The sequence below is a fragment of the Hippocampus bargibanti genome, linkage group LG06 (genome assembly GCF_051943395.1).
Source record: "Hippocampus bargibanti isolate YZ-2025 linkage group LG06, ASM5194339v1, whole genome shotgun sequence".
In the NCBI taxonomy this organism is placed as follows: domain Eukaryota; kingdom Metazoa; phylum Chordata; class Actinopteri; order Syngnathiformes; family Syngnathidae; genus Hippocampus; species Hippocampus bargibanti.
This window is the reverse complement of record NC_142739.1, coordinates 11,046,238-11,069,724: the sequence shown is the minus strand read 5'-3', so window position 1 is coordinate 11,069,724 and position 23,487 is coordinate 11,046,238. Positions and strand designations below refer to the sequence as shown.

The 23,487-nt window shown below is 43.6% G+C and overlaps 1 protein-coding gene across 3 annotated transcripts in view; it reads left to right on the top strand.

Moving 5' to 3' along the window:
- The window catches only part of ptprub (protein tyrosine phosphatase receptor type Ub), a 267,362-nt gene extending 246,070 nt beyond the window's left edge, over positions 1-21,292 (top strand). For all 3 annotated transcript variants that reach the window (XM_088999589.1, XM_088999588.1, XM_088999587.1), the window contains 5 exons: positions 2,698-3,012; positions 13,237-13,362; positions 16,405-16,562; positions 18,295-18,430; positions 18,503-21,292. In XM_088999589.1, the coding sequence (XP_088855715.1) occupies positions 2,698-3,012; positions 13,237-13,362; positions 16,405-16,562; positions 18,295-18,430; positions 18,503-18,565 (798 nt within the window). In that variant the 3' untranslated portion in view covers positions 18,566-21,292. The remainder of the gene's footprint in view (positions 1-2,697; positions 3,013-13,236; positions 13,363-16,404; positions 16,563-18,294; positions 18,431-18,502) is intronic.
- The last annotated feature ends 2,195 nt before the right edge of the window (positions 21,293-23,487 follow it).

Below are 23,487 nucleotides of genomic sequence, written 5' to 3'. Positions count from 1 at the left end.
TGACGTCACGCCAAGACGTCTTGCCTTGCTCGAGAATCAAAACAATGGCTTCAGATTCGGAGAAGATGCTTTCTCTTTACTCATCCAGTTATGAATATGATTCAAATAGTTCTGAAGAGGAAAGCATAAATGTTTTCAATTGATTCAAGGAGTCCTCCCATATCAATTCGAGCCGTCAATGACAGCAATGTAGCACCCAGAAAATGCAGAAGATTGCGCTCCGTTGGAAATGGGTTGATTTGTCAGCTGGGAATTTGTGTCAGCGAATATCAAATAGTTGTCTTGGTGCAACACACAACTATTTACCATGGCGTTATTTATGTTTTCCTTCTACTTTTGCCACCAACACGGATCAACACGAAGTTTTCAGACCAAACAAAGTACCCAAAATGCATTGTGTGCCGCTTTCTCGGCCAAACGTGACGTCACATGGGGATCGTCATCAACTCGAAAACAAGACTTCATGAATATTCAGCGCAAGTCTTAAAACTTAAACTATAGCTATATGCGGTGGAATCTTTGTAAAATATGCTCAGTCGAAGTCATTTGAAGTGATATTATCAATTATGGACATAACTTGTCCGGTGGCGTCGGTTGTCCTTTAATGCTTTAGGTTTAGTATTTCCGGCCCAAACACTCCCTCCAAATGCTCCTGGACCGGCCCCTCTGTCAAATTTTAGAACCCAATGCGGCCCGCGAGTCAAAAAGTTTGCCCACCCCTGGTCTAGCTTCAACTACTATTTTCTATAGTTTCATTGTATGGCTCATCAACTTTATTCCTCTGTAGTTACTACAACTCTGCACATCTCCCTTGTTCTGAAAAATGGGCATGAGTACACTTCGTCTCCATTCTGCAGGCATTTGTTCAACATCTAAGATCTTGTAGAATAACCCAGTCAGGAACACCACCGCCACCGCTCCAAGACACTTCCATACCTCGATTAGTAAATCATCAGGCCCGACTGCCTCCCCCCATGCCCCTCCCTTCATCCTCTTCAGCGCCCTGCTCACTTCATCCTTGCGAATGCTTGCTACATCTTGGTCCACAACAGCCACGTCTTCTACTCTTTGTTCCTTCTCATTTTCCCCATTCATCAATTGTACTCTTTCCATCTTGCCGTCACACTACTGGTACCTGTTAATACATTGCCATCTCTATCCTTAATCACCCTAACCTGCTGCAAGTCCTTACTATCTTTGTCTCGCCATCCTGTAAAGATCAGTCTCACCTTCCTTGCTGTCCAGCCTAACATACAAGTCATCATAAGCCTCTTGTTTGGCCTTTGCCACCTTTACTTTAACCGTGCGCTGCATGTACTTGTACTGCTGTCTACTCTCGTCCGTCCTCTCAGTGACCAGCTTCACCTTTGCTAACCTCTTTCTGTGTATACACTCCTGTACCTCCCCATTCCGCCACCAGGTCTCCTTATCTACCTTTCTTCCACTCGATACACCAAGTACTTTCCGACCTGTCTCTCTGATTATGTTCGCTGTCGTTTGCCAGTCATCTGGAAGGACCTCTTGCCCACCCAGTGCTTGTCCTATCTCCTTCCTAAATGTCATGCAACACTCTTCCTTTTTCAACTTCCACCATTTTGTCCTCACTTCAGCCTTTGGTTTCTTCATCTTCCTCACTGCCAGCATCATCCTACACACCACCAACCTATGCTGTCTGGCTACACTCTCACCAACCCCTACTTTGCAGTCACTGATTTCCTTTAGATGGCGCCGTTGACACGAAATGTAGTCTACCTGTGTACTTCTGCCTCTACTCTTATCGGTCACCCTATGTTCCTGTCTCTTCTGAAAGAAATTATTCACAATAGCCATTTCCATTCTCTTAGCAAAGTCAACCACCATTTGTCCTTCAGCGTTCCTCATCTGGAGTCCAAACCTGCCCATCACATCCTCATCATCTTTGTTTCCTGCGCCAACATGTCCATTGAAGTATCCACCAATTACAACCCTCTCACTACTCGGGATGTTCTGTATGACTTCATCAAAGTCCAACCAAAATCTCTCCTTCTCCGCCAGCTCACATCCTACTTGTGGGGCATACCCACAAACAACATTTAACACCACACCTTCAATTTTTAGCTTCAGTCTAATCATTCTATCAGATACTGTTTTTACTTCTAAGACATTCCTGACAAACTCCTCTTTTAAGATAACCCCAACTCCATTTGTCTTTCTGTGTTCGCCATGATAGAACAACTTAAACCCTGACCCTAAGCTTCTGGCCTTAATCCCTTTCCACCTGGTCTCCTGGACACACAGTATGTCTACCTTCCTTCTCTGCATCATGTCAACCAGCTCTCTACCTTTACCTGTCATTGTTCCTACATTCAAAGTTCCGACACTTAGTTCCATACTCTTGGCGTTCCATTTCTCTCTTTTCCTCCGGGCACACCTCCCTCCTCTCCTTCTTCGACCAACAGTAGTCCATTTTCCACTGGCACCCTGAAGGTCAACAGTACCAATGGCGGTAACCCGGGCCTCGACCGATCCGGTATGGGATTCAGAAGTTTGATTCGCGTATTTGTTTTGGCAAAATGTTTTACGTCGGATGCCCTTCCTGACACATCCCTCTGTATTTTTCCGGGCTTGGGACCGGCACAATAAGACACTGGCTTATGCCCCCTTGTGGCTACATTGCTATATACACTGGAAAATACTGTTTTTTGTCTCCATTGACAGACACTAAACTCGGTGACCCCGCACCTGGATGTAGAAGAGTGCAGCATCGCCCTGTTGCCCAGAAACCGAGAAAAGAACCGCAGCATGGATGTTCTCCCACCTGATCGCGCCCTGGCCTTCCTCGTGACCACAGAAGGGGAGAGCAACAATTACATCAACGCCGCCCTGGCCGACAGCTTCCACCAACAAGCTGCCTTTATCGTGACCCCGCACCCCCTGCCCGGAACCACGACCGACTTCTGGAGGCTGGTCTTTGACTACGGATGCACAGCTGTGGTCATGCTCAACCAACTGAATCAGTCCAACTCTGCCTGGGTAAGGTCAAAATCGTGCATGCTTCCTTTTGCTCCAAATCAACAAACTTTGCGATGAAAATGTAAACTCGCCGAACACCAGGTGACACTTTCGCCATCGTTTTTAGATCAGTCAGAACTTGTCATCACTCCCCCTCCCACTCTTCTCTGCCATCACACCATTTGTGTCTTACTGTTCTTGGGATAAGTTCCTTCATGCCATTTTGTTTGGCTTTGATCCCTGGCCACGTTGATCTCAAAGAAGCAGTAGTTCCATCTCAGGAGAATAGGCTTGTACTGCCCTACAGCACCATCTCAGACTTCTTTTTGTTGGCGTCCCACTTTTTCAATCTCGCTGCATGCTTCTCTCCTCCTCCTCCTGCTCCTCCACCGCTCAATTGCCTGTTAGATTTTAATTGTGTTTCGTGTCATTGTGACAACACAGAAGGCAATATCATTCGCAATCAAGAAGAAAAAAGGCTTGAAAATGTAAAAGATAATGAAACGCAAGCGGCTTGAACACCGACATCGCTCTGCTTCCCCCGGAAGATTGCATTTCCCAATGAAACGCTTACAACCTTTGCGTAATCAAACTTGGCTCAGTACAACTGTAAAATACATATTTCATCGTATGACAGTCCTGAAAAAGAAGCCGCTTGCGCTAGATCATTAATCTTGATCACAATTGCATGGAGTCACTTGAAAAGTCGTCCTATGTTTAAAACATGCAATGGAACCCTTTCGACTCGCTTCTTTAAAATAGATGCGTCGTGACGGCAACATGAGGTGTGGAGATACGTATGTGCGTTTCTGAGTTGTGATCGACTCGCTGGTAAAATGCTTTTCTTTCTTTCGGTGCAGTGCCGCATTTCTTAAGTCAGACCCGAAAATAGAGTCGTTGCCACTTTTTGCCAATTTTAATAGCAATACTCCGTTATGAGAGCTGTTGGGGAGTTAATTTGAGGGATTGGAAATCTCTGCCTCCCGTCTTGCCGCAATCTCATAAAGAACATTACAGCTCCCTCGCTCATTCTTCTTCTCTGCTATTATTAACACCAGTCTGCTGCGTCTCCGCCACTGCAGTTTTTCCACTGGGCCTGTAAGCCATGTGAAATATAGTTTTCCTTTAAAGGCACCATTTCCTGCCAGTATACCAAATTAACTACCTTTGAATATTTTAGCGTCAGAAACGCCCTTCCACATTCAATCGGAGGAGTTTAAGAAATGTTACGGGAATGATGTAACAAAGGATACAGAATTTCAAATCCAAACTCCAAAAGATGGAGCCATGAAACGTTTGATCAGTGGTGGACCGTCAGGGCCTGCAAGGCCTTCTCGGCTGGCCTAAAAATATATAATATTTACAAGAATTCTTATCATTAATAATTCCACATTGTCTTCCTTTTATTCACTTTTCCCCTGTTGCGCTGCTTTCGCATGTGTGTTTTTGTTTTTTCAGCATTTAACCAATCACTTTTCAGCCATCATTTGTTACCAGGTTCAGAAATATACTTGCATCAATTGCGTCTATTATAATAATAATAATAATAATAATAATAATAATACATACATCTTTCTGAACACTCAAGGACACTTTACAACAAAGACAACACACAAAACTGTAAAATCATGCATAAAGCAATAAATAATAAAACAGCATAATAAATTAGACCATGTAAGCAAGTTTAAAGAGGTGGGTTTTTAGGTGAGATTTGAAAGTAGGAAGGGAGTCAATGTTGCGGATGTTGGGTGGAAGTGAGTTCCAGAGTTTAGGAGCGGAGCGGCTGAAAGCTCTGCACCCCATCGTTGTGAGACGGGCAGAGGGCGTGTAGAGGTGGAGGGAGGAAGAGGATCTGAGGGCCCGAGTAGGAACGGAGATTTGAATTAGGTCAGACAGATAGGGGGGGGCAAGGTTATGGATGGCTTTAAATGTAAACAGAAGTATCTTGAATTCAATACGGAGTTTAACAGGGAGCCAGTGGAGCTGTTGGAGGACAGGAGTGATGTGGTGAAATGAGGGGGTTTTTGTGATGATCCGGGCTGAGGAATTTTGGACTAGTTGGAGTTTATGGAGACATTTTTGATTGACCCCGAAAAGAAGTGAATTACAATAATCGATACGGGAGGTGACGAGACTGTGGACGAGGATAGCAGTGGTGTGAGGGGTGAGAGAGGGACGGAGACGATTGATATTGCGGAGGTGAAAATATGCAGACCGGGTTATGTTATTTATGTGGGAGTGAAAAGATAGTGTGCTATCAAGGATGACACCCAGGCTCTTAACCTGAAGGGCGGGGGACACGGTAGAATTGTCAATGGTGAGAGAGAAACTGTTTGCTTTGTGAAGGGTGGATTTTGTACCGACAAGGAGAAGTTCTTTTCGCTGTTTAGTTTGAGAAAGTTATGAGAAAACCAGGATTTGATTTCTGAGAGGCAAAGTGTAAGGGATGCAGGTGGAAGAGAGGCGTCGGGTTTACTGGAGAGGTAGAGCTGGGTGTCATCCGCGAGGCAGTGAAAATGAATTCCAAATTTGCGGAAGATATCACCAAGGGGAAGAAGGTATATAATAAAGAGAAGGGGCCCCAGGACAGAACCTTGGGGCACACCAGAAGACAAAGGGGAGGACCGTGAAGTGAATGAGGTAATTTGGATAAACTGTGAGCGGCCAGTGAGGTAGGAGTCAAACCAACTAAGTGGGGTGTGTGTCACGCCTAGAGTGGAGAGTCGGTTGAGCAGGATGGGGTGAGAAATGGTGTCAAAGGCCGCAGATAGATCAAGAAGGATGAGAATAGAGAGGGAGCCGGTATCTGCTGCTATGAGAAGGTCGTTCGTGGTTTTTATGAGGGCTGATTCAGTGCTGTGGCGGGGACGGAAACCAGACTGGAATTGTTCGTAGAGGTTATTGTGAGTGAGGTGAAAGTGGAGTTGACAGGCGACGGTTTTTTCGAGAATTTTAGCGATAAATGGAAGATGCGAAATTGGACGTAGGTTATTGAAATCATTGGGATCTGAACCAAGTTTTTTCAGGATTGGTGTTACAGCTGCGGTTTTAAGAGGGACAGGAACAATTCCAGTGGACAGTGAGGAGTGAATAATAGCTGAAATAAAAGGGAGGAGAGCAGGTAGACAAGATTTGATGAGGACAGTAGGGAGGGGGTCAAGTTGACAGGTGGAATTCTTGGACTTGGTGATGAGGTCAGAAAGTAAGGAGGGATGAGGGAGTTCAAAAGACGACAGCAGTTGATAGGGAGTAGGAAGGTTGGGGGAGGGGGGGATACAGAGGAGCCGAGGTGCTGGTGGATCTTGTTGATCTTTTCAGTGAAAAACAAGTCGTGCGTTGCAGGTGTCTGAGGAGTGAAAGTGTGGGGGGAGAGAGATAGGGGGTTGAATGATTTTGTTGTATAGGGAAAACAGAGTCCGTGAATTCCCACTGTTAGCATCAATCAGTCCAGAATAGTATTCCGATTTTGCGCGCGTGATAGAGTCCTTGTAGTGGGTGAGGTGAGCTGTGTACATGTCCTGGTGGGTGGTGAGGCCGGTCTTTCTGTAAAGTCTTTCCAGCTGCCGAGTTTTCGCCTTGGTGGAGCGGAGTTGGGCGGTGAACCAAGGGGCGGATCGAGTGAATTGGACTGACCGGGATTTAACAGGAGCAAGGGTGTTGAGCATGTGTGCAAGGTCCATGTTGTATTGGGAAACAAGTTCATCAGGGGGGGAGTTGTAGTCCGGTTTGAGGTTGGCAGCCATTGCAGTGAGGGTGACAGTGTCAATGTGTTGGATGTTCCGATAAGTGATGATGCGCGGTGGCTTGGGGAGAGAGAGTGTGATGGGAACGTTAAATGAGACGAGGAAATGGTCCGTTACAGGAAGTTCGTTTGCTGTGCAGTTGGCAGGGGTAAAACCACAGCAGCATATTAAGTCCAGGGTATGCCCTTTTATATGCGTGGGGAAATCAGAGAATTGGTGTAAGCCAAAACTCTCCAATGAGGAAATAAAGTCTTTGGTGAGGGGATGGGTGGAATTGTCAATGTGTATGTTGAAGTCCCCAAGGATAATAATATTTGGTGACAGAGTGGAGAGGTGTGTGAGGACGGCTGAGAAGTCTTTTAAAAAGTCACGATGTGGTTTAGGGGGACGATATACAGTGGCTATAACTGTGGGAGATGGACCAGAAATTTGACACGCAAGGCATTCAAATGAGAGAGTTTCCGGGACTGGTACTTGAGTGACTTTCCAGATCTCGCGGTAAAATATCGCGAGACCGCCTCCGCGGCCCGAGAGGCGGGGTTTTGAGAGGTAAACAAACCCAGGTGGCGTCGTGTCGTTCAACTCGGAAAAGTCCCCCGCCGTTTGCCAGGTCTCATTCAAACAGAAGAAGTCCAGCTTACGGTCACTAAGGATGTCTTGGATAAGACAACCCTTACCCGTAAGCGAGCGGATGTTCAGGAGGTCGAAAGTGACGCTCGTGGTGTCATTTTGAGGGGTATTGGCCGACCTAGCCAGGCCGGCCAACACACGGTGTTGCACGGAGCGGCTGTAACCTCTGCGTGGCCGGCGGAAAGATGACCACAGGGAGGTGATATCCTTGGAGTCGTCGAGGTGAAAGTCTCGACGTGATCCGCGGTGGATATACCTCCGGGAAGGGCGGCGAGCGATTTCCGGGAATCGGAAAATCGCCTGTGGCACGCTCGTCCACCGGGAGCGGAGTTCAAGCAGCTCTGACGCCGAATATTGCAGCCGTCCAACGGGTCGTTGGAGGAGCGACATGATAGCAACCAGCAACGTCCAGAGACAGGCAGCGCCCAGGTTAGCCCTCAACAGCGGGTACAGGTGGGTGGAGATCGTCCGTGTTCTCGTTCGCGGTCCGGATAAACGACCGGAATCACGAGACGATCCGACAGCCAAAGCGGATTGGAGTTCGACCATAAGTTCCTCTGGTGACTGTCGAGTATTTCCAGTGGTACAGGAATCGTAAAAAAACAAAAAGAAGCCAAAATGTTTGCGGGCGAACAGCGGCAGCCAAAAGCGCGCCAGCGTACATTCGACCCGGACGTATTAGCTTAGAAGATATTAAACTTTTGCTCTAACCAATCACATTTCGAGATAGCAACCCAAAAGGGGTACCAACGCCTTCTTGAAGGCGCTGGTCAATGTCAGAGTTTTCTCAAACTATGATTGACTGGCTGAAGAAGAAGAAATGGATTTGGTTGCAGATTTACTGTTAAAGCCGTTTTCAAGACGGACTTAAAAAAAATGAACATCATTAAGATAGGTTGTTCAGTTATTTCCTAGCGAAAGGTGCCCTCCAGTGGACTCGTAGTAAATCACACCACACTTTTTTTCAGTCTGGATTGATTCAGCCGTAGCACTACTAAAGGCATAGTGAGCAAATTCACGGCACGCCGCTGTGTTTGACAAATTCTAAATAATTGGTAAGATACATGGCGACCTGTAATGTTATATTTTTCTACATTTCTTCCCTTTTTGTACCAGAGTGTTGTGGCTGCTTAACGTCACGGATTAATACATTTGAAATATTCTCATGTGAGTTAATGATGTCTCATGTCATAAACGGGAAGAGAATAATTTATAGCTGGTCACTGGAAAGAGTAGTGTTTGATGCTAAGTGGGACTGCGGATTGTCGTGTTCCCACAAAACTGGCAGTGATAGACACATTCATAAAAGGAGAGGACATTCCTGTATTAAAAGGTTTATGTATTGATGCTCTTGTTTGCTCCGGTTTTTACTCATCTTCGCTCTAATTGCCTGATAAACGCAGGCGAGTTCTCCCATTCCATAAGTTGTTGAAGCGACACCATTCTCTCGAGTGTAAAACGTCTTAACTGTCACCATTAGGGCTCTTTGGCTGTGTGCAGTCCCACTTTATTTCCGTTATTGACGTATTTTATGCGCTGTATGGGCATCTCATTAGCACATACTTTGAATACTTCCCCAGTTCCTAGAGATAAATGTGGCACAACCATTTTAGCCAAATAGAAACGTTTCATGCCACACCGTCAAAGAAAAATAGCACCAAAATTATTCATTGTGAAATAATGATGATCATGTCGTGATTTGGGCTTAAAGTTTGTGACTTACAGTATGTGGTATGAATTGTATGAAGTGATTAATGTATTTTCTTGTATATAAGGCGCACCCAAAATCATTTATTTTCTTCAAAAGATGACCCTGCGCATTATACGCAGGTGCGCCTTATATGTGTAATAGTATTGAGCCACAACAGGTTCTCGCAACTCCTGTCAGCGGCCACCGACTCCATTTCAACCTGTAGAAGAAGTACAGTAAAGTCTCGTTATATCGATATCGGATATATCGATAGTCCCGGTTATATCGATACTATTTCTTTGCACGCACGGAGAAAATTACATGCAAACAGGGTCGGATATATCGATAGTCCCGGTTATATCGATATTTTTTCGGACTCCCTTGAATATCGATATAACGAGACTTTACTGTAGTATATAACCCCAACTTCTACAGTAGCGTGTCTAATGTGGTGTACCGTATTTATTCGAGTATAACGTGCACACGTGTGTAACGTGCATCCATAATATTCAATTAAAAATCAGTATAAAATTGTGTTTCACTTTTTCTCGGCTCACACCAAGCATTGTGATAACAATCATTTATTGACAATGTAAACACTGAATCGAAACTGTGGATATTGGTAATAGTGCGAAACAGCAATGCTTAACTCACATTTCAGTGTGGGCGAGGAAAGGAAATGAAGCGTAGCTAAAGAAATGGTAATCGACAATAAAAAAAAAAGGAATGCGCATGATCCAGCCGGGTCTTTCCGATAATCGAAACTGAAGGGCGAGAATAGCCATGGAAATGAAATGCTGCCCCCTCCTGGAAGGGATAAAGCATTAAATACCTGTATATATGAAATTTTTCCCCAGGTCTCGTTTATAATGCGCACCCAAACCTTCAGTTATTTTTTAGGTAGAAAATTTTGCGCTTTACTCGAACTCGGTACTTTATATTTGGGAAACTTTTGTCATTCAATGACGGTGCACCTTACATGGAAAAAGTTTGAAAATACATCATTCTATAATAATAATAATAATAATAATAATGATGATAATAATAATAATAATACATTTAATTTCTAAGCGCCTTTCAAAATTCTCAAGGTCACTTTACAGTCACAGGATAAAGTTTTTTGGCGTGCACCTCATAGTCCAGTGTGCCTTAGACACCGGAAAATACGCTAATTGCAAAGTTACTATTGCCGATCTATGAGCTTAATAATATTCTCATCTCATCTCATCTCATTTTCCGTACCGCTTATTCCTCATTAGGGTCGCGGGGGTTGCTGGAGCCTATCTCAGCTGTCTTCGGGCACGAGGCGGGGGACACCCTGAATTGGTTGCCAGCCAATCGCAGGGCACACAAAGACGTACAACAGTCACTCTGACACTCACACCTAGGGACAATTTGGAGTGGTCAATCTGCCTGCCATGCATGTTTTTGGAGTGTGGGAGGAAACCGGAGGACCCGGAGAAAACCCACGCAGGTCCGGGGAGAACATGCAAACTCCACACAGGGAGGCCGGACCGGGACGTGAACCGGCGACCTCTGCACTGTGAAGCCGGTGTGCTAACCACTCGACTACCGGGCCGCCCGCTTAATAATATTATGTTACCTAATTTCTGCTACTGCCATTTTTACTTAAATAAGTGTCAGAAATCGTTTTCACTCCAAAACTTTTCCTACCTTTCATAAAGTAATTCCAAAATGCAGCCCACGATTTTGTGTTTGAGCCAGATTACAAAACTATCGGTTCAGGGAAAGGCAACTAATTAAAATGTCTATGTTCTGTTGTTTATAGTTGTTGGTGCTTGGGACGTCCAGGGGTGTGGTATTCAAATCAAGAAGACTATGTTTTACTAATGTATCACTTTAATTTGCATATACAGTGATACCTCGGCTTACAAACGCTTTAGCTAACGAACCTTTCGCCTTACGAATGTTAAATTCGCGAGAATATAATCTTGGCATACAAACTATTTTCCGGGAAACACACGGAGCGCCACAATGAGTGATGTGTCGTTCGCGAACAAGCGAAGGAGCTAAGAATCGCAGCCGACCTTTTTTTGTCCTCTTTTCCCTGCCACCAGTCTTCAGTTAAAGCCGCACATGAATGGTCAAGACCGTGGTAGAGGAGGGACGGGACACACACAGTAGGACACATGCATCCGTGAGCAGGAACAGAAACAGAAACACACAGACATGAAAGGGAGACGACAGAACTTGAAACAAAAAAAAAAGTAAAATGGCAAGAAAATGGATGGAAAACACAGTGAAATTTGGACTCGTTTCAACTTTATTGATAGTTCAAAGGCAGAGTGTACACTGTGAGGGTTAAGTATCCCATGAAATCAGGCTCCACAAATAACCCAAGCAAACCATCTGTACAATTTGAAGAGAACATACAAGCAAGGGAACCAGCTATTAATGAAGTTTCTCGTGTGTATGCCTGCATCTGTTGCTGTTGCAATATCACAACTTCTTGAGACACTTGCAAAAAGCTATCCATTCCATCAAGCCATCAACGATCATCACAAAGGTAAATAAAATGACTTTATTACACAGTACAGTTTATTTCTTTAATTACAATACCACAGCACATTTATCCTACATAAAATAAGGTATATTGTCTGGAGTTTCAAAGCTTATTTAGTTGAAACTATGTTTTATGGGCACATGGGAACAGATTATTATTATTTTAGTGGTTTCCTATGGGAAATTAATTTTTGGAATACACACTTTTAACCTTCCATACACTTTCTGGGAACCAATTAAGTTCGTGATCCAAGGTATCACTGTACTCTCAATGAATAGCTTGGCAGAGGGCTGCAGAATTTGGGCGTCAGTCATGAATGGCTGTGTCTTCCTGTGTTCGAGCCTTTGTCCACTGTGGCCGACCGAATATCTCTGACAACTGTCAATAAAAAAAAATTGAATCAGAAAGCCTTTAATAGTCTCACAATGGGGAAATTTGCAGTTCACAGCATCAATTTGAAACGTGGTGAAAAGATGAAAAACAAAATATTCTAAGCTTAATAGCCCTCCCACCTGTATGTTTTAAATCAGTTTTGTCTTCTGTGACATTTTCATAATGTCTAAATACGATCAGTGGCAGCCCAAAGCCTGATTTAATATTTGCACTAATGAACAGTTGCACGAGTAGTGTTAATTATCAACTGGATAGCAAATGCATACAATTTCCATATGTTAGTCACCTGGTGACACGTATGAACCCCAGAAAGTTCCTTAAAAAAATAATATAAATACAGTAAAGTCTCGTTATATCGATATTCAAGGGAGGCCGAAAAAATATCGATATAACCGGGAATATCGATATATCCGACCCTGTTTGCATGTAATTTTCTCAGTGCGTGCAAAGAAATAGTATCGATATAACCGGGACTATCGATATATCCGATATCGATATAACGAGACTTTACTGTACTTCTTCTACAGGTTGAAATGGAGTCGGTGGCCGCTGACAGGAGTTGCGAGAACCTGTTGTGGCTCAATACTATTACACATATAAGGCGCACCTGCGTATAAGGCGCAGGGTCATCTTTTGAAGAAAATAAATGATTTTGGGTGCGCCTTATATACCAGAAAATACGTTAATCATTTCATACAATTCATACCACATACTGTAAGTCGTGCGCAGACACACCAAGTCACAAACTTTAAGCCCAAATCACGACATGATCATCATTATTTCACAATGAATAATTTTGGTGCTATTTTTCTTTGACGGTGTGGCATGAAACGTTTCTATTTGGCTAAAATGGTTGTGCCACATTTATCTCTAGGAACTGGGGAAGTATTCAAAGTATGTGCTAATGAGATGCGCATAAAATACGTCAATAACGGAAATAAAGTGGGACTGCACACAGCCAAAGAGCCCTAATGGTGACAGTCGTTATATCGATATTCAAGGGAGGCCGAAAAAATATCGATATAACCGGGAATATCGATATATCCGTGCCTGTTTGCATGTAATTTTCTCCGTGCGTGCATAGAAATAGTATCGATATAACCGGGACTATCGATATATCCGATATCGATATAACGAGACTTTAATGTATAATAATAAAAATAAAATAACCATATAAAAATAAAATATAATAAACATATACATCACACACATTCACGATTAAACAGTCCTTTCGTCAATATTGTTTTTTTTCCTCCCACCTGTAGCCGTGTGTCCAGTACTGGCCAGAACCCGGTCTCCAGCAGTATGGGCCCATGGAGGTAGAGTTTCTCTCCATGTCAGCTGATGAAGATGTCATTACTCGCCTCTTTCGGGTCAAGAACGTCACAAGGGTGAGCATCATCGGGGTTCAAGAAAAAAGAAACACATGCGCTTGTCATGTTGCTCCACTCACACGTGATAGCTTGTTATTATAACCTTATTATAAATGCATGAGCTGTGGACCATATGCGAGTCATCTCAAAGTCAAAGTGCTGTAGGCTTGTCTGGGAAGGAAAAAAAAACTGAAGTCTGAAGGGAAATGATTTGAATTTCTATATGACTACTTCGTGTGTATGCCAGCTGAAAGGCTGAATGCATAACTTGATGGCGGATTTCAACAGCATTGCCCCCTTCATCTTATCGTACTTTCCGTTGCTTACTCAACAACATTTCCTACCTTTCATAAAGTAATTCCAAAATGCAGGCCACAAATTTGTGTTCGGTTCTTCATCGACTGTATTATTACATCCACCCATCCATCCTTTTTCTGATCCGCTGATCCTCGCAGTGGGGTCACGGGGCAGGGTACAACCTATCGCAACCGTCTGTGAGCAGTAGCCAGGATACTCCCTGAACTGGTCGCCAGCCAATCGCCGGACATACAAAGACAAACAACTGCTTGCACTCGCACCTCATGACAGTTTCGAGCAGGGGTGTCAAAGTAAACTTTTTGCCGCGGTCCACATTGTAGTTACAGTTTCCTTTCAGGGGCTGTTTACAATTTGGGGAAGCTATTAGAGTGTTTAATCCCCTCCACATATGACATATAGCACACACAAAAAATTAATGAATAGCTACTTTTCAAATCTGAAGTCAAGAATAATGTTATTGTGATTTACCTCCGACAATTTGACATTTAGGGCCGAATTAAATGATGTGGTGGATCAAATTTGGCCCCCGGGCGTCGACTTTGACACGTGTGGTTTAGAGTGTTCCATTAACCTGCAACACGTTTTAGTAATGTGGGAGGAAAACGGACTACCTGCGGAAAGCTCAAATAGCCACAGGGAGAACATGCAAACTCCACAAACAACAGCCGGTACCGCTGCATTGTAAAGTCGACCACTAGGCCACTTGTATTGTAACAGTGCTTGGCAACTTGGTTCCAAAATGCGAAATAATATACAGCATATTGTAAGTAATATTTGAAAGTCAAATTCAACAAGCTTCAGGGTCTTGGTAGGGCTACTTATGTTTTAAACGTCTAACAACTTTCACCAAATCAACTAGTAGACATTTCCTGTTCAAGCTTCCTGTCGCCCACTTTTATTTTTTTTTCTGTCAATCTAATCAGCGGTGCTGTGATAATAATTCACATGTCGATCGTCCAGTGATTGCGCAAACGTTGACTTATGGTCAGATTGTGAAGATGGAATTTAAAACAGAGACGTACACATGTAGACAGATTTTATGAAGTGCAGCTCACCATAAAGTTAAAATATATTGCATCGTTTCTGAATGATTTTATAATAAAATTGACAATTTCTCCTATTTCTGTGGTAATTGCCCCTATAAAACAAAATGTTAGGGAGCATATTGCTCAAAGCAAAACTTACTGTGCAGAAAACAACTATCACATAGGATATTCATTCAGGGAATGTTTATATTTCTATGGTACAGTATTTAAATAAATAAAGCTCTTTTGAGGAATGTGTTGGATTTGCTCTTATCTCACCCAATCAAAATTTGCATATGTGCCCCCCACCCCCTCTCCCTTTCCACGCTTCAATATGTTGATTGTGTGGGTACAGGCTGTGTTTTATGCACTGACATCTGCATAAACATATGCATGAATTCTGCTCCCTGTCAAGCACTTCCTGTCTTGATTGCAATCCTTGCCGATCTCTGTCATCTGCCCTTGTTTTGCCCACCTCTTGTTTTGGCACTCAGTGAGCATGGCCTTCAAGAAGGTGTGTGTGTGAGGGTGGAGGGGGAGTACAGTTAGGGAGGGTTCAAATTACATAGAAAACCAGCCAGCAAAGACTTTTGTAAGCAAATGACATTGCTTTACAAATTATGGAGCAAAAGCCAAAAAAATGCACCATAAGCAAGTGCGTCTTTGTGGCCCGTATAAGAAAAAAAGGGAAAAAAACTACAAAAAACTGCACAGTCTGAGAGGCTGTAAAGCAATTCCTCCCTGTGTCATTGATGTCTTTGCAAACCCAATTTGCATGACTTACAGTTCTCAACTGCTCCTTAAGTGGTAGGTGAGAGTCTTGAGGGCAAGGTTATGAACACACAGAGATCTTCCTTCGGTCACACGCACTTGCGCACACACTTTTTGCAGTTGGTGTGGCACTTTCTTCTGCGGAACCGTAGATCTCAGTCACTGAACTGACTGAGCACAGCTGAGATTGCCAGCAAGCAGCCTTGGGAACGCTAAAACACAACTCATAAACGACAGATGCAACCAAAGAAAAAAATATATAAAATACCGGTGCAGCTGTAAATACATGAGAGCCAAAAGAGAAAATCCTTTCATTTGCAATTGCAGAGTGACACAGAGTACACTGGTGACAACACAGCGAAATGATGAAAAAAATGAAAATGAAATGAAAAAAAGTAAGTAAGTAAGTGTAATTCCTACATTATATGGGTCAGGAGTTATCTGAGCTTGGAATGGGGGCGGCTGTACAAAATACAATCCAATACATAAATATTAATTTATATAACACATTTAACAAAAGCTGAAGCTGGAACAATGCGCTAACATGGACAAAAGGCAAATTCTTCCCCCTCGTGGATGGGGAAAAACATTGCCAGAGGTCTCACCAGCGCTTTATCAGCACCCCGTCCGCAAGAAAAACCAAAACCCAAACAAATTCGGGAATGGCAGCGAATGAGTTCAAAGCAAATTTATTCATATCCCTTTCTTGAACGGCCATATTTTTGTTCAATAACTAGCTAACTGTCAAGAAGTGAACACAAAAATACTGTTTTTTCACCCAAAATGAAACTTCAAATTCCAATTGATCATTTCTGTGAAGCAAGGAAGGACATTTTGGTTTGATATAATTGCACTGTGTCAACAGTTCAATTGCTATTGGCTCAACCCGCTCACACATTAGCCACTCTAATTCTTCATCCTTGTAACTCCAGCTTGTCATTTTCAGCTGCAAGAGGGCCAACTGGTGGTGTGCCAGTTCCAATTTCTTCGCTGGTCACCATATCGGGACGTTCCCGACTCCAAGAAGGCTTTCCTCAACCTGCTGGCTCAAGTTCACAAGTGGCAAAGAGAATGTGGAGAAGGCCGTATCGTGGTCCACTGCCTGTGAGTAACGAGTCAATGGCGCCATCTTCAAAATAATCAACATCGCTTGATGTTGACATTTTTGAATGGCGTTGCATTATGTGCGCGACCCTCATCAATTGTCCCGATCCCACAGTGCACATGTCGCTTAATGAATATAAATTGGCCGTCTGGGCCATTTCCGACCCATCACACGTTCCCGCCGCCACCCGAAAGCGCATCACTCAGCGGTGTCACACAGTATTACTCCCGACAACCAGGAAAGAGATTATGGAGATCAAATCAATTATGACTTCATAAAAAATGTGATGCTCCTCACTGCAGCAAATCCAAGGCTGCCACAGCAATGACAACAATTGATTAGCTTCCAATTGCTTTTATTGGTTGTGCCGGCTTCTTTCGCTGCCATTGCTGCGTTTGCCTCAAGAGAGTGTGAGTGTTTTGTCCTTTTGGACTTTATTGATGCTGTCTTAATTTTGTGATGAGCAGAGCAATAGGTTCGAGGGAATGCCAGGAGGTGCTCTTATTTCTCTATTTTGTTCCCCCTAAGCAGCTTTTCACAAATTTCCTATTGGTGTGTCCAGATAGCGCAAACATGCTCTTTCAATGAGGGCCATCAGATAAATCTCTGTGACATTTCTGGCAGCCTTTAGGAGAGTCTATGTTTGCTAGCTGAAATGTTTTTTGTTTACTCGTATGCCCACCACTACCCAACCCCTCACATGAGCTAGCATAGCTCGGCGGTCTCTCCCAAAGATTGATATAAATTTGCAGTTTCTCAATAAGAGAAACATTGGCAATGTAGTAGTAAAATTATTTAGATGGAGGAGGCATACAAAATATATTAAAATGGTTTGATTTGAATAATATTAGATAAAAAGGCCCTTTTACGCTACACATTCTTTGTTCCTAACACATTGTCTTTTGTCTTTGAGCACAATATTAAAATGCATTCCCATTTTTATTTCATTACACAAAGCCATTATTCAATTCATGACAACAATGTAATGGTGTGGCGTATATTTTACCAATTAATGTATCGGAACAGTTTGTTTTTGCATCAATAAAGTGCACAGCATGATTGTTAATTGTTTCTTGTCAGCATCTCCAGTTTAGAGTAGTATATTCTGTGCAGTGTTTTTTTTTTCCCATCCATCTATTCATTTTCCGAAACGCTTAATCCTCACAACAGTCGCAGAGCATGCTGGAGACTATGCCAACTGTCTTCAGGCAATAGATGAGGCACACCTGAATTGGTTGTTAGCCAATCACAGGACAAGGAGAGACAAACAACCACCCACTCTCACACTCACACCTAAGGACAATTTGGAGCATTCCATCAGCCTGCCATGCATTATTTGGGGAACCCGGAGAAAAGTCACACACATACGGGAAGAACATGCAAACTTCACACAGCAAGGCCGGAGCCGGATCGAACCAGCGACCTCTACACTGTGAGGTTGAAATGCTAATGCTCCCTTTACAGCAGCTCCGGTATTTTGTTTTTGCTGCTGTGAAATGTAAATGTCTCCACTGTGAGATAAATAAAGGGTCACCTAATCTAATCGACCCACTGGACCCCTGGGCCACTTTTCCCCTCCGGTTTTCTCTCTACTAATTTGGAGTGAAAACACACCCAGCTCAAACCATGACGAGTATCCCGCCATCAAGTTAAGATGGTCCTGCATGTCACGAAATTGTCGTTCAGAACCGTGTTTACAGTTTTTTTTCACATGGGGTTTCTATTCCTCAGTAATGGTGGCGGTCGCAGTGGGACCTTCTGTGCCTGCAACATTCTCCTGGAGATGATTCAGTACCAGAACATGGTGGACATCTTCTATGCAGTCAAAACATTACGCAACTGCAAACCCAACATGGTGGAATCCCTGGTAAGAGTTTCAGTAGTTCAACCTATCGCAATGTTGTGACACTTGAGAAAAAGTATTTGTTTTTGTTCTTAGGACCAGTATCGATTCTGCTATGACCTCATCTTGGAGTATTTGGACTGCTTTGAGGGGAGATAGCAACTAAATGCAGAACAAGTATTTCATGCGATTGATTTAAGGTTTTCGGGAAACTTCTTCATGTCAGTGTTTGGACCTGTGCTCATGAAAGAACTTGAATGGGAAAATTCATGTGGTTCACAATTTTAACCTTTAATGTATAGCTGTGATTTTTTTCCCCTTGTTGTAATGTTTTACCTTTTTTTAAAATACTTTTGTGCTTTTGCCTCCGTGCTTATAAGTCTGTTGTGCCAAGTCTTTCTGTAGGCCCCCCAAAAAAGAAGGAAAAAAATAATGACGAATTTGACCCGTGTTTTTGTCATGTCGTGTCACCTTGGCCGTGGTTCATGATTTCATTCGGCCTCGAGTTGTAACAGCGTTATCGCCACATGGACATTTTTTTTTTCTCGCCAAGAGCTATGCTGTACTGTAGACTCACAACAGCAATTCACAGCGCCTGTGGCATAAATTACCTAGCATACCATAAATTGCCTTATTCTCTGACAATAACACACCACAAGAGATTTTCCAATCAAGCCATGACTTCTATTTTGCCGTCTAATGATGGCCACACAGATTATCTTTTCTTGGGACTCATTACTGTTGCAGTGCCAAACCCTCTGACTGACTTGAATACTTTCTTGACTTTTTTTTTCCCCCGTTTTATCTTGGAATACCTACATTCATTATGTACTTCACTTTGTGATTGTATCTCATATCCAGTGGGAAAGAAAAAAAAACAGCAGTCTAAAAAAGTGGTTTTCCCAACTTTTGCTCTTGGATGAAAAAAAAATGTACTTAATTTTTTTGGTAACATTTGTGAGGTCTCTCTGCATTGAGTCGTACTGTTGAAGCATGTTGGCAAATGTGAAAGATGCTTGTTGTTCATGGTTTAAAACGGCAACTAAAATTGATGAGTCAAACTGGACAAGAATCTGCTATATTTGGGGGTGGGGGATTGTTTATACTGTACATCAAGGGTGTCAATATATTTTTTTGCCGCGGGCCACATTGTAGTGATATTTCCTCTCGGGCGGGCCGTTCTGAATTTGTGGAAGCCATTAGAATGTTTAATCCCCTCCACATATTACATATGGAGTGCACACCAAATTAATGAATACCGTATTTTCCTGTGTATAAGGCTCACCGGAGTATAAGGCGCACCCCCAACGAATGGTGTATTTTAAAACATTTTCCATATTTAAGGTGCACTGGACTATAAGGTGCACCTTCAATGAATGAAAAACGTTTTCCAATTATAATATAGTTAATATAGAATATAAATTTTCCACACCACATTATAAGGCCCTACAGTAGAGGCTAGGGTTACGCACTACTTCTTCAACAGGGGGAAATGGAGTCAGTGGCTTCTGGCAGTAGTTATGAGACGTGTTGTGCCTCAATATTACTTCACATATAAGGCGCAGGGTCATCTTTGGAAGAAAATCAAGACTTTTGGGTGTGCCTTATACACTGGAAAATACGGTAATTAGCTTTCAAATTTGAAGTAAAAAATAATGACTTACTGTGGTTTACATGGGACAGTTTGAAATTTTGTTTCAGACTTTAGCAAGCATCATGGCAATTGACATGCTTGATTTGATTTCACGGGCCAAATAACATGATGTGGCGGGCCAGATTTGGCCCTCGGGCCATGACTTTGACACCTGTACTGTACATATTGCAACAACTTTAATAGTTGCAGTGGGGTATTATTTTTCCTTCTAATTTCCATTCATTGCTGAGAGCAAAAACAGAAACAAACTATTGAGTGAATTCACATTTCCATTCGCATATTCTGGTGACTGGATTGAAAAAAAAAATGTCATTGGCATCACTAGCAATTTTATTCTAATGGGATTTGAACAGTGGAAAAGTCACTGCTCGATATTGTCTGAAACATAGGCGGTGGGGGGGACCCCACAAATTTTTATTATTCACAGTTTTCCCTCATATTTTCCTCTAAACGCAAGAAAATGTTATCTGTGACCAGCCATGATCATCCATCATTCTCCTTTTAAAATGCTCGAGCTAGCGTATCACCTGAAACAGCAAAAAGAGCAGCGTTTTCCTGGACGTGCCCTAATAAACCCCTGAAAGCCGCCGAAGCTGACAAATGGCAGCCCGGTGAACATTTTGCAGCCACACGGAAGAAAAATAATGTGCACCTTTTGGACTCGCAGAATGACTATGGAAGGCGAATGAGGTAGCTACTGTTTAGCCAGTGATCAAAACGCACTGTTGACAATCACTGGATTAAAGCAGCAAGTGCCTGAATACTTTTTTTTTGTGGCGGGTGGAGAGAATGTGTATATACAGCTGTACATTGTCATGTGAATAGTATCCTACATATGCCTAATCGTGACTCCTTCATCAAGTTGAATGTCCTGTAAATGACTGATTTTTTTTTCTTAATTAATCTATGGTTTAACAACCCTGTCCATTTGAGTGCAGCATGTTTGACTCTGTGACCATTTCAAAAAAGAACCCATCTCACCACCCCGCTGTTCTTTTCAGCAGCTCTCCCGCCATGTGAGTGCACTGTACTTTTTGCCATTCCAAAGCTTTTAATGATGACTGCGCTCTGACTGCCACAAGAGTTTTGTTGATTTCGCCTGTTTTCTGTATGAACCGATGATACATGACTACTGTGTTTCTGAGCATTGTGTTTGTGAAGAAACGTGTGTATTTACATAGGGGATGGAGAAGAAGGAAGTGTGACAATTAAAGAACAAGATGGAGAAAGAAGCAAGTGTTGGTAACTGATCATTGAGTGTCAAAAAAGTGGATGAGATTTTTTTTAAGTCAAAAGATCGTCTACTTTATAATTGATTCATCAGAAGAAGAAAGAACAGGATGCTCTTCCTGCTTCTAGTCTTTGACCTTCTCTGTGGTGTCTCCCGCGGATGTGATTCATATTCTTCTTGAAGCACCGCCATTTGATCTCCCTCTTTTAATCTCCCAATTTTCACCTATGTCAAGAGTGAAAAGGGAGCAGTTTTGACACACAAAATGGTAATTATATTGTCTTCAGGGAGTCGTCTACTGCTCCCACAACCTTATGGCAGGGACCTATCAGCGCAGAGGTCTAGCACCGCCACCCCTGTCTATTAGGGATATACTGTATATATAGGGTCTGAGTTACCAGCACAACTTTAGTTCGCTGACAAAGCTTTTCGGTTGAGGAGCAAAACGTCCAGCACCTTCAAAGAAGTACAGATGATGGCTGAAGAAACCTTTTCCTCAAAGCATACAGATATTTATATTCCAAGACTGATCGCGTCCATTAAAGCAGGGGTCCCCAAACTTTTTGCGCTACAGACCGGTTTAATGTCAGACATAATTTTCACGGACCGGCGAATAAATACAACATAATAAAATCATACGACAGGCATGGAAACTGTTTTTTTTTCTTTCTTTTAAATATAATAATAAACGTGAATCCATTGTGCATTTTTATACTCTTTATTCGCAGAGTCCTGATAAGATCGCGCTAACAACAACATATTGTAACGTCCGGTGCTTGTGAGTTGCATGTTTGGGGGCTGGGCTAGTCGGGGGAGCATGACGTCACGGAGAGAAGGGAGGACCCGACAACGAGTAGTCCGTGAGAGAGCATGAGGAGATGACTGCGCGTGAGTTGTGGCGAAACAACAACTGCGGTATGATTATGCTAACTGCAACGTTTGCTGAATAAAAGCCTATCCAGCTGTGCCAGCGACTGTGCGCATCCTTTATCACGCCGAGGGGGATTACAATATGAAACATCGTCTCTGCCCCTTAACGCTCTATGGTCACCATGGTAATGTTTAAATGTGCCTTCTAAATAGGATACACCACAAAAACAAGTACAAAGCGCATGAAAAAAGAACTCACTACAACTGAATCAGTGGGACCCCTGGGCTTTTTTCTCTGCAACGAGACAGTCCAGTCTACTCCGTAGTTATGTTTTGGTTGCTGTCACTGCAGAAAACCCCGCTTCACACAAATAAGATGTCGGAAACTGCAACAGGGTTTTCAGTGCTGTTGTGGCGATCTCGGGGTATTCTGCCATCGCTTTAATCCAAAACACCGGCAGAGTTGTTGTCTCAAACATACTTTTAAGTCCGCCATCATTTGCTAACTCCAGCAGTTGTTCTTCCTCTTGCACAATCATGCTGGATTCACCTGGTTTGTTGACAAATGAGTTGCGGATCCATTCCTTGACAGTTCGTCAATGAAGGCTCGGCCCAGTCTTTGGAGCTGGTTTCCACTGGCTTGAGGAGGGAAACATGGAATACGGGATGGATCCGCATGGTGGGTGGCAGCCGGAGCCTCACCGAGACCGGGCTGAGGATGGCCTCGATGGGGAAGGGACCAGTGAAGCGGGGGCCCAGTTTGGCAGAAGTCCCCGCTAGCCGAAGGTCCCTCGTGGACAGCGAAACCTCCTGCCCGACCTGGTAGCTGGGTGCCTGTCGCCGACGACGGTCCGCGACCAGCTGGTTCCAGGACGCCGTGCGTGACAGGGCGGCCCAGGTCTCCTTCCAGACTCGGTGGGCCCGTCTGAGGTGATGTTCGATAGACGGGACCTCCACCTGGCCCTCCTGGGTGGGAAACAGAGGCGGCTGATAGCCACAGGCGGACATGAACGGGGACCGACCTGTGGCTGTGGAGACCAGGGAGTTGTGGGCGTACTCCGCCCAGGAGTACGCCACGCACCGGAGGGCCGCCTCCAGGTCCTGGTTCTTCCTCTCCGTCTGTCCATTGGTCTGGGGATGGTATCCAGACGACAGGCTCACCGACGCCCCGAGGGACCGACAGAAACGCTTCCATACCTTGGACACGAACTGCGGTCCCCGGTCCAACACGATGTTCGTCGGAATCCCGTGGAGACGGAAGACGTGGTTAACCAGGAGTTGAGCGGACGGCAACCTGGTTAATGGGACGAAGTGGGCCGACTTGGA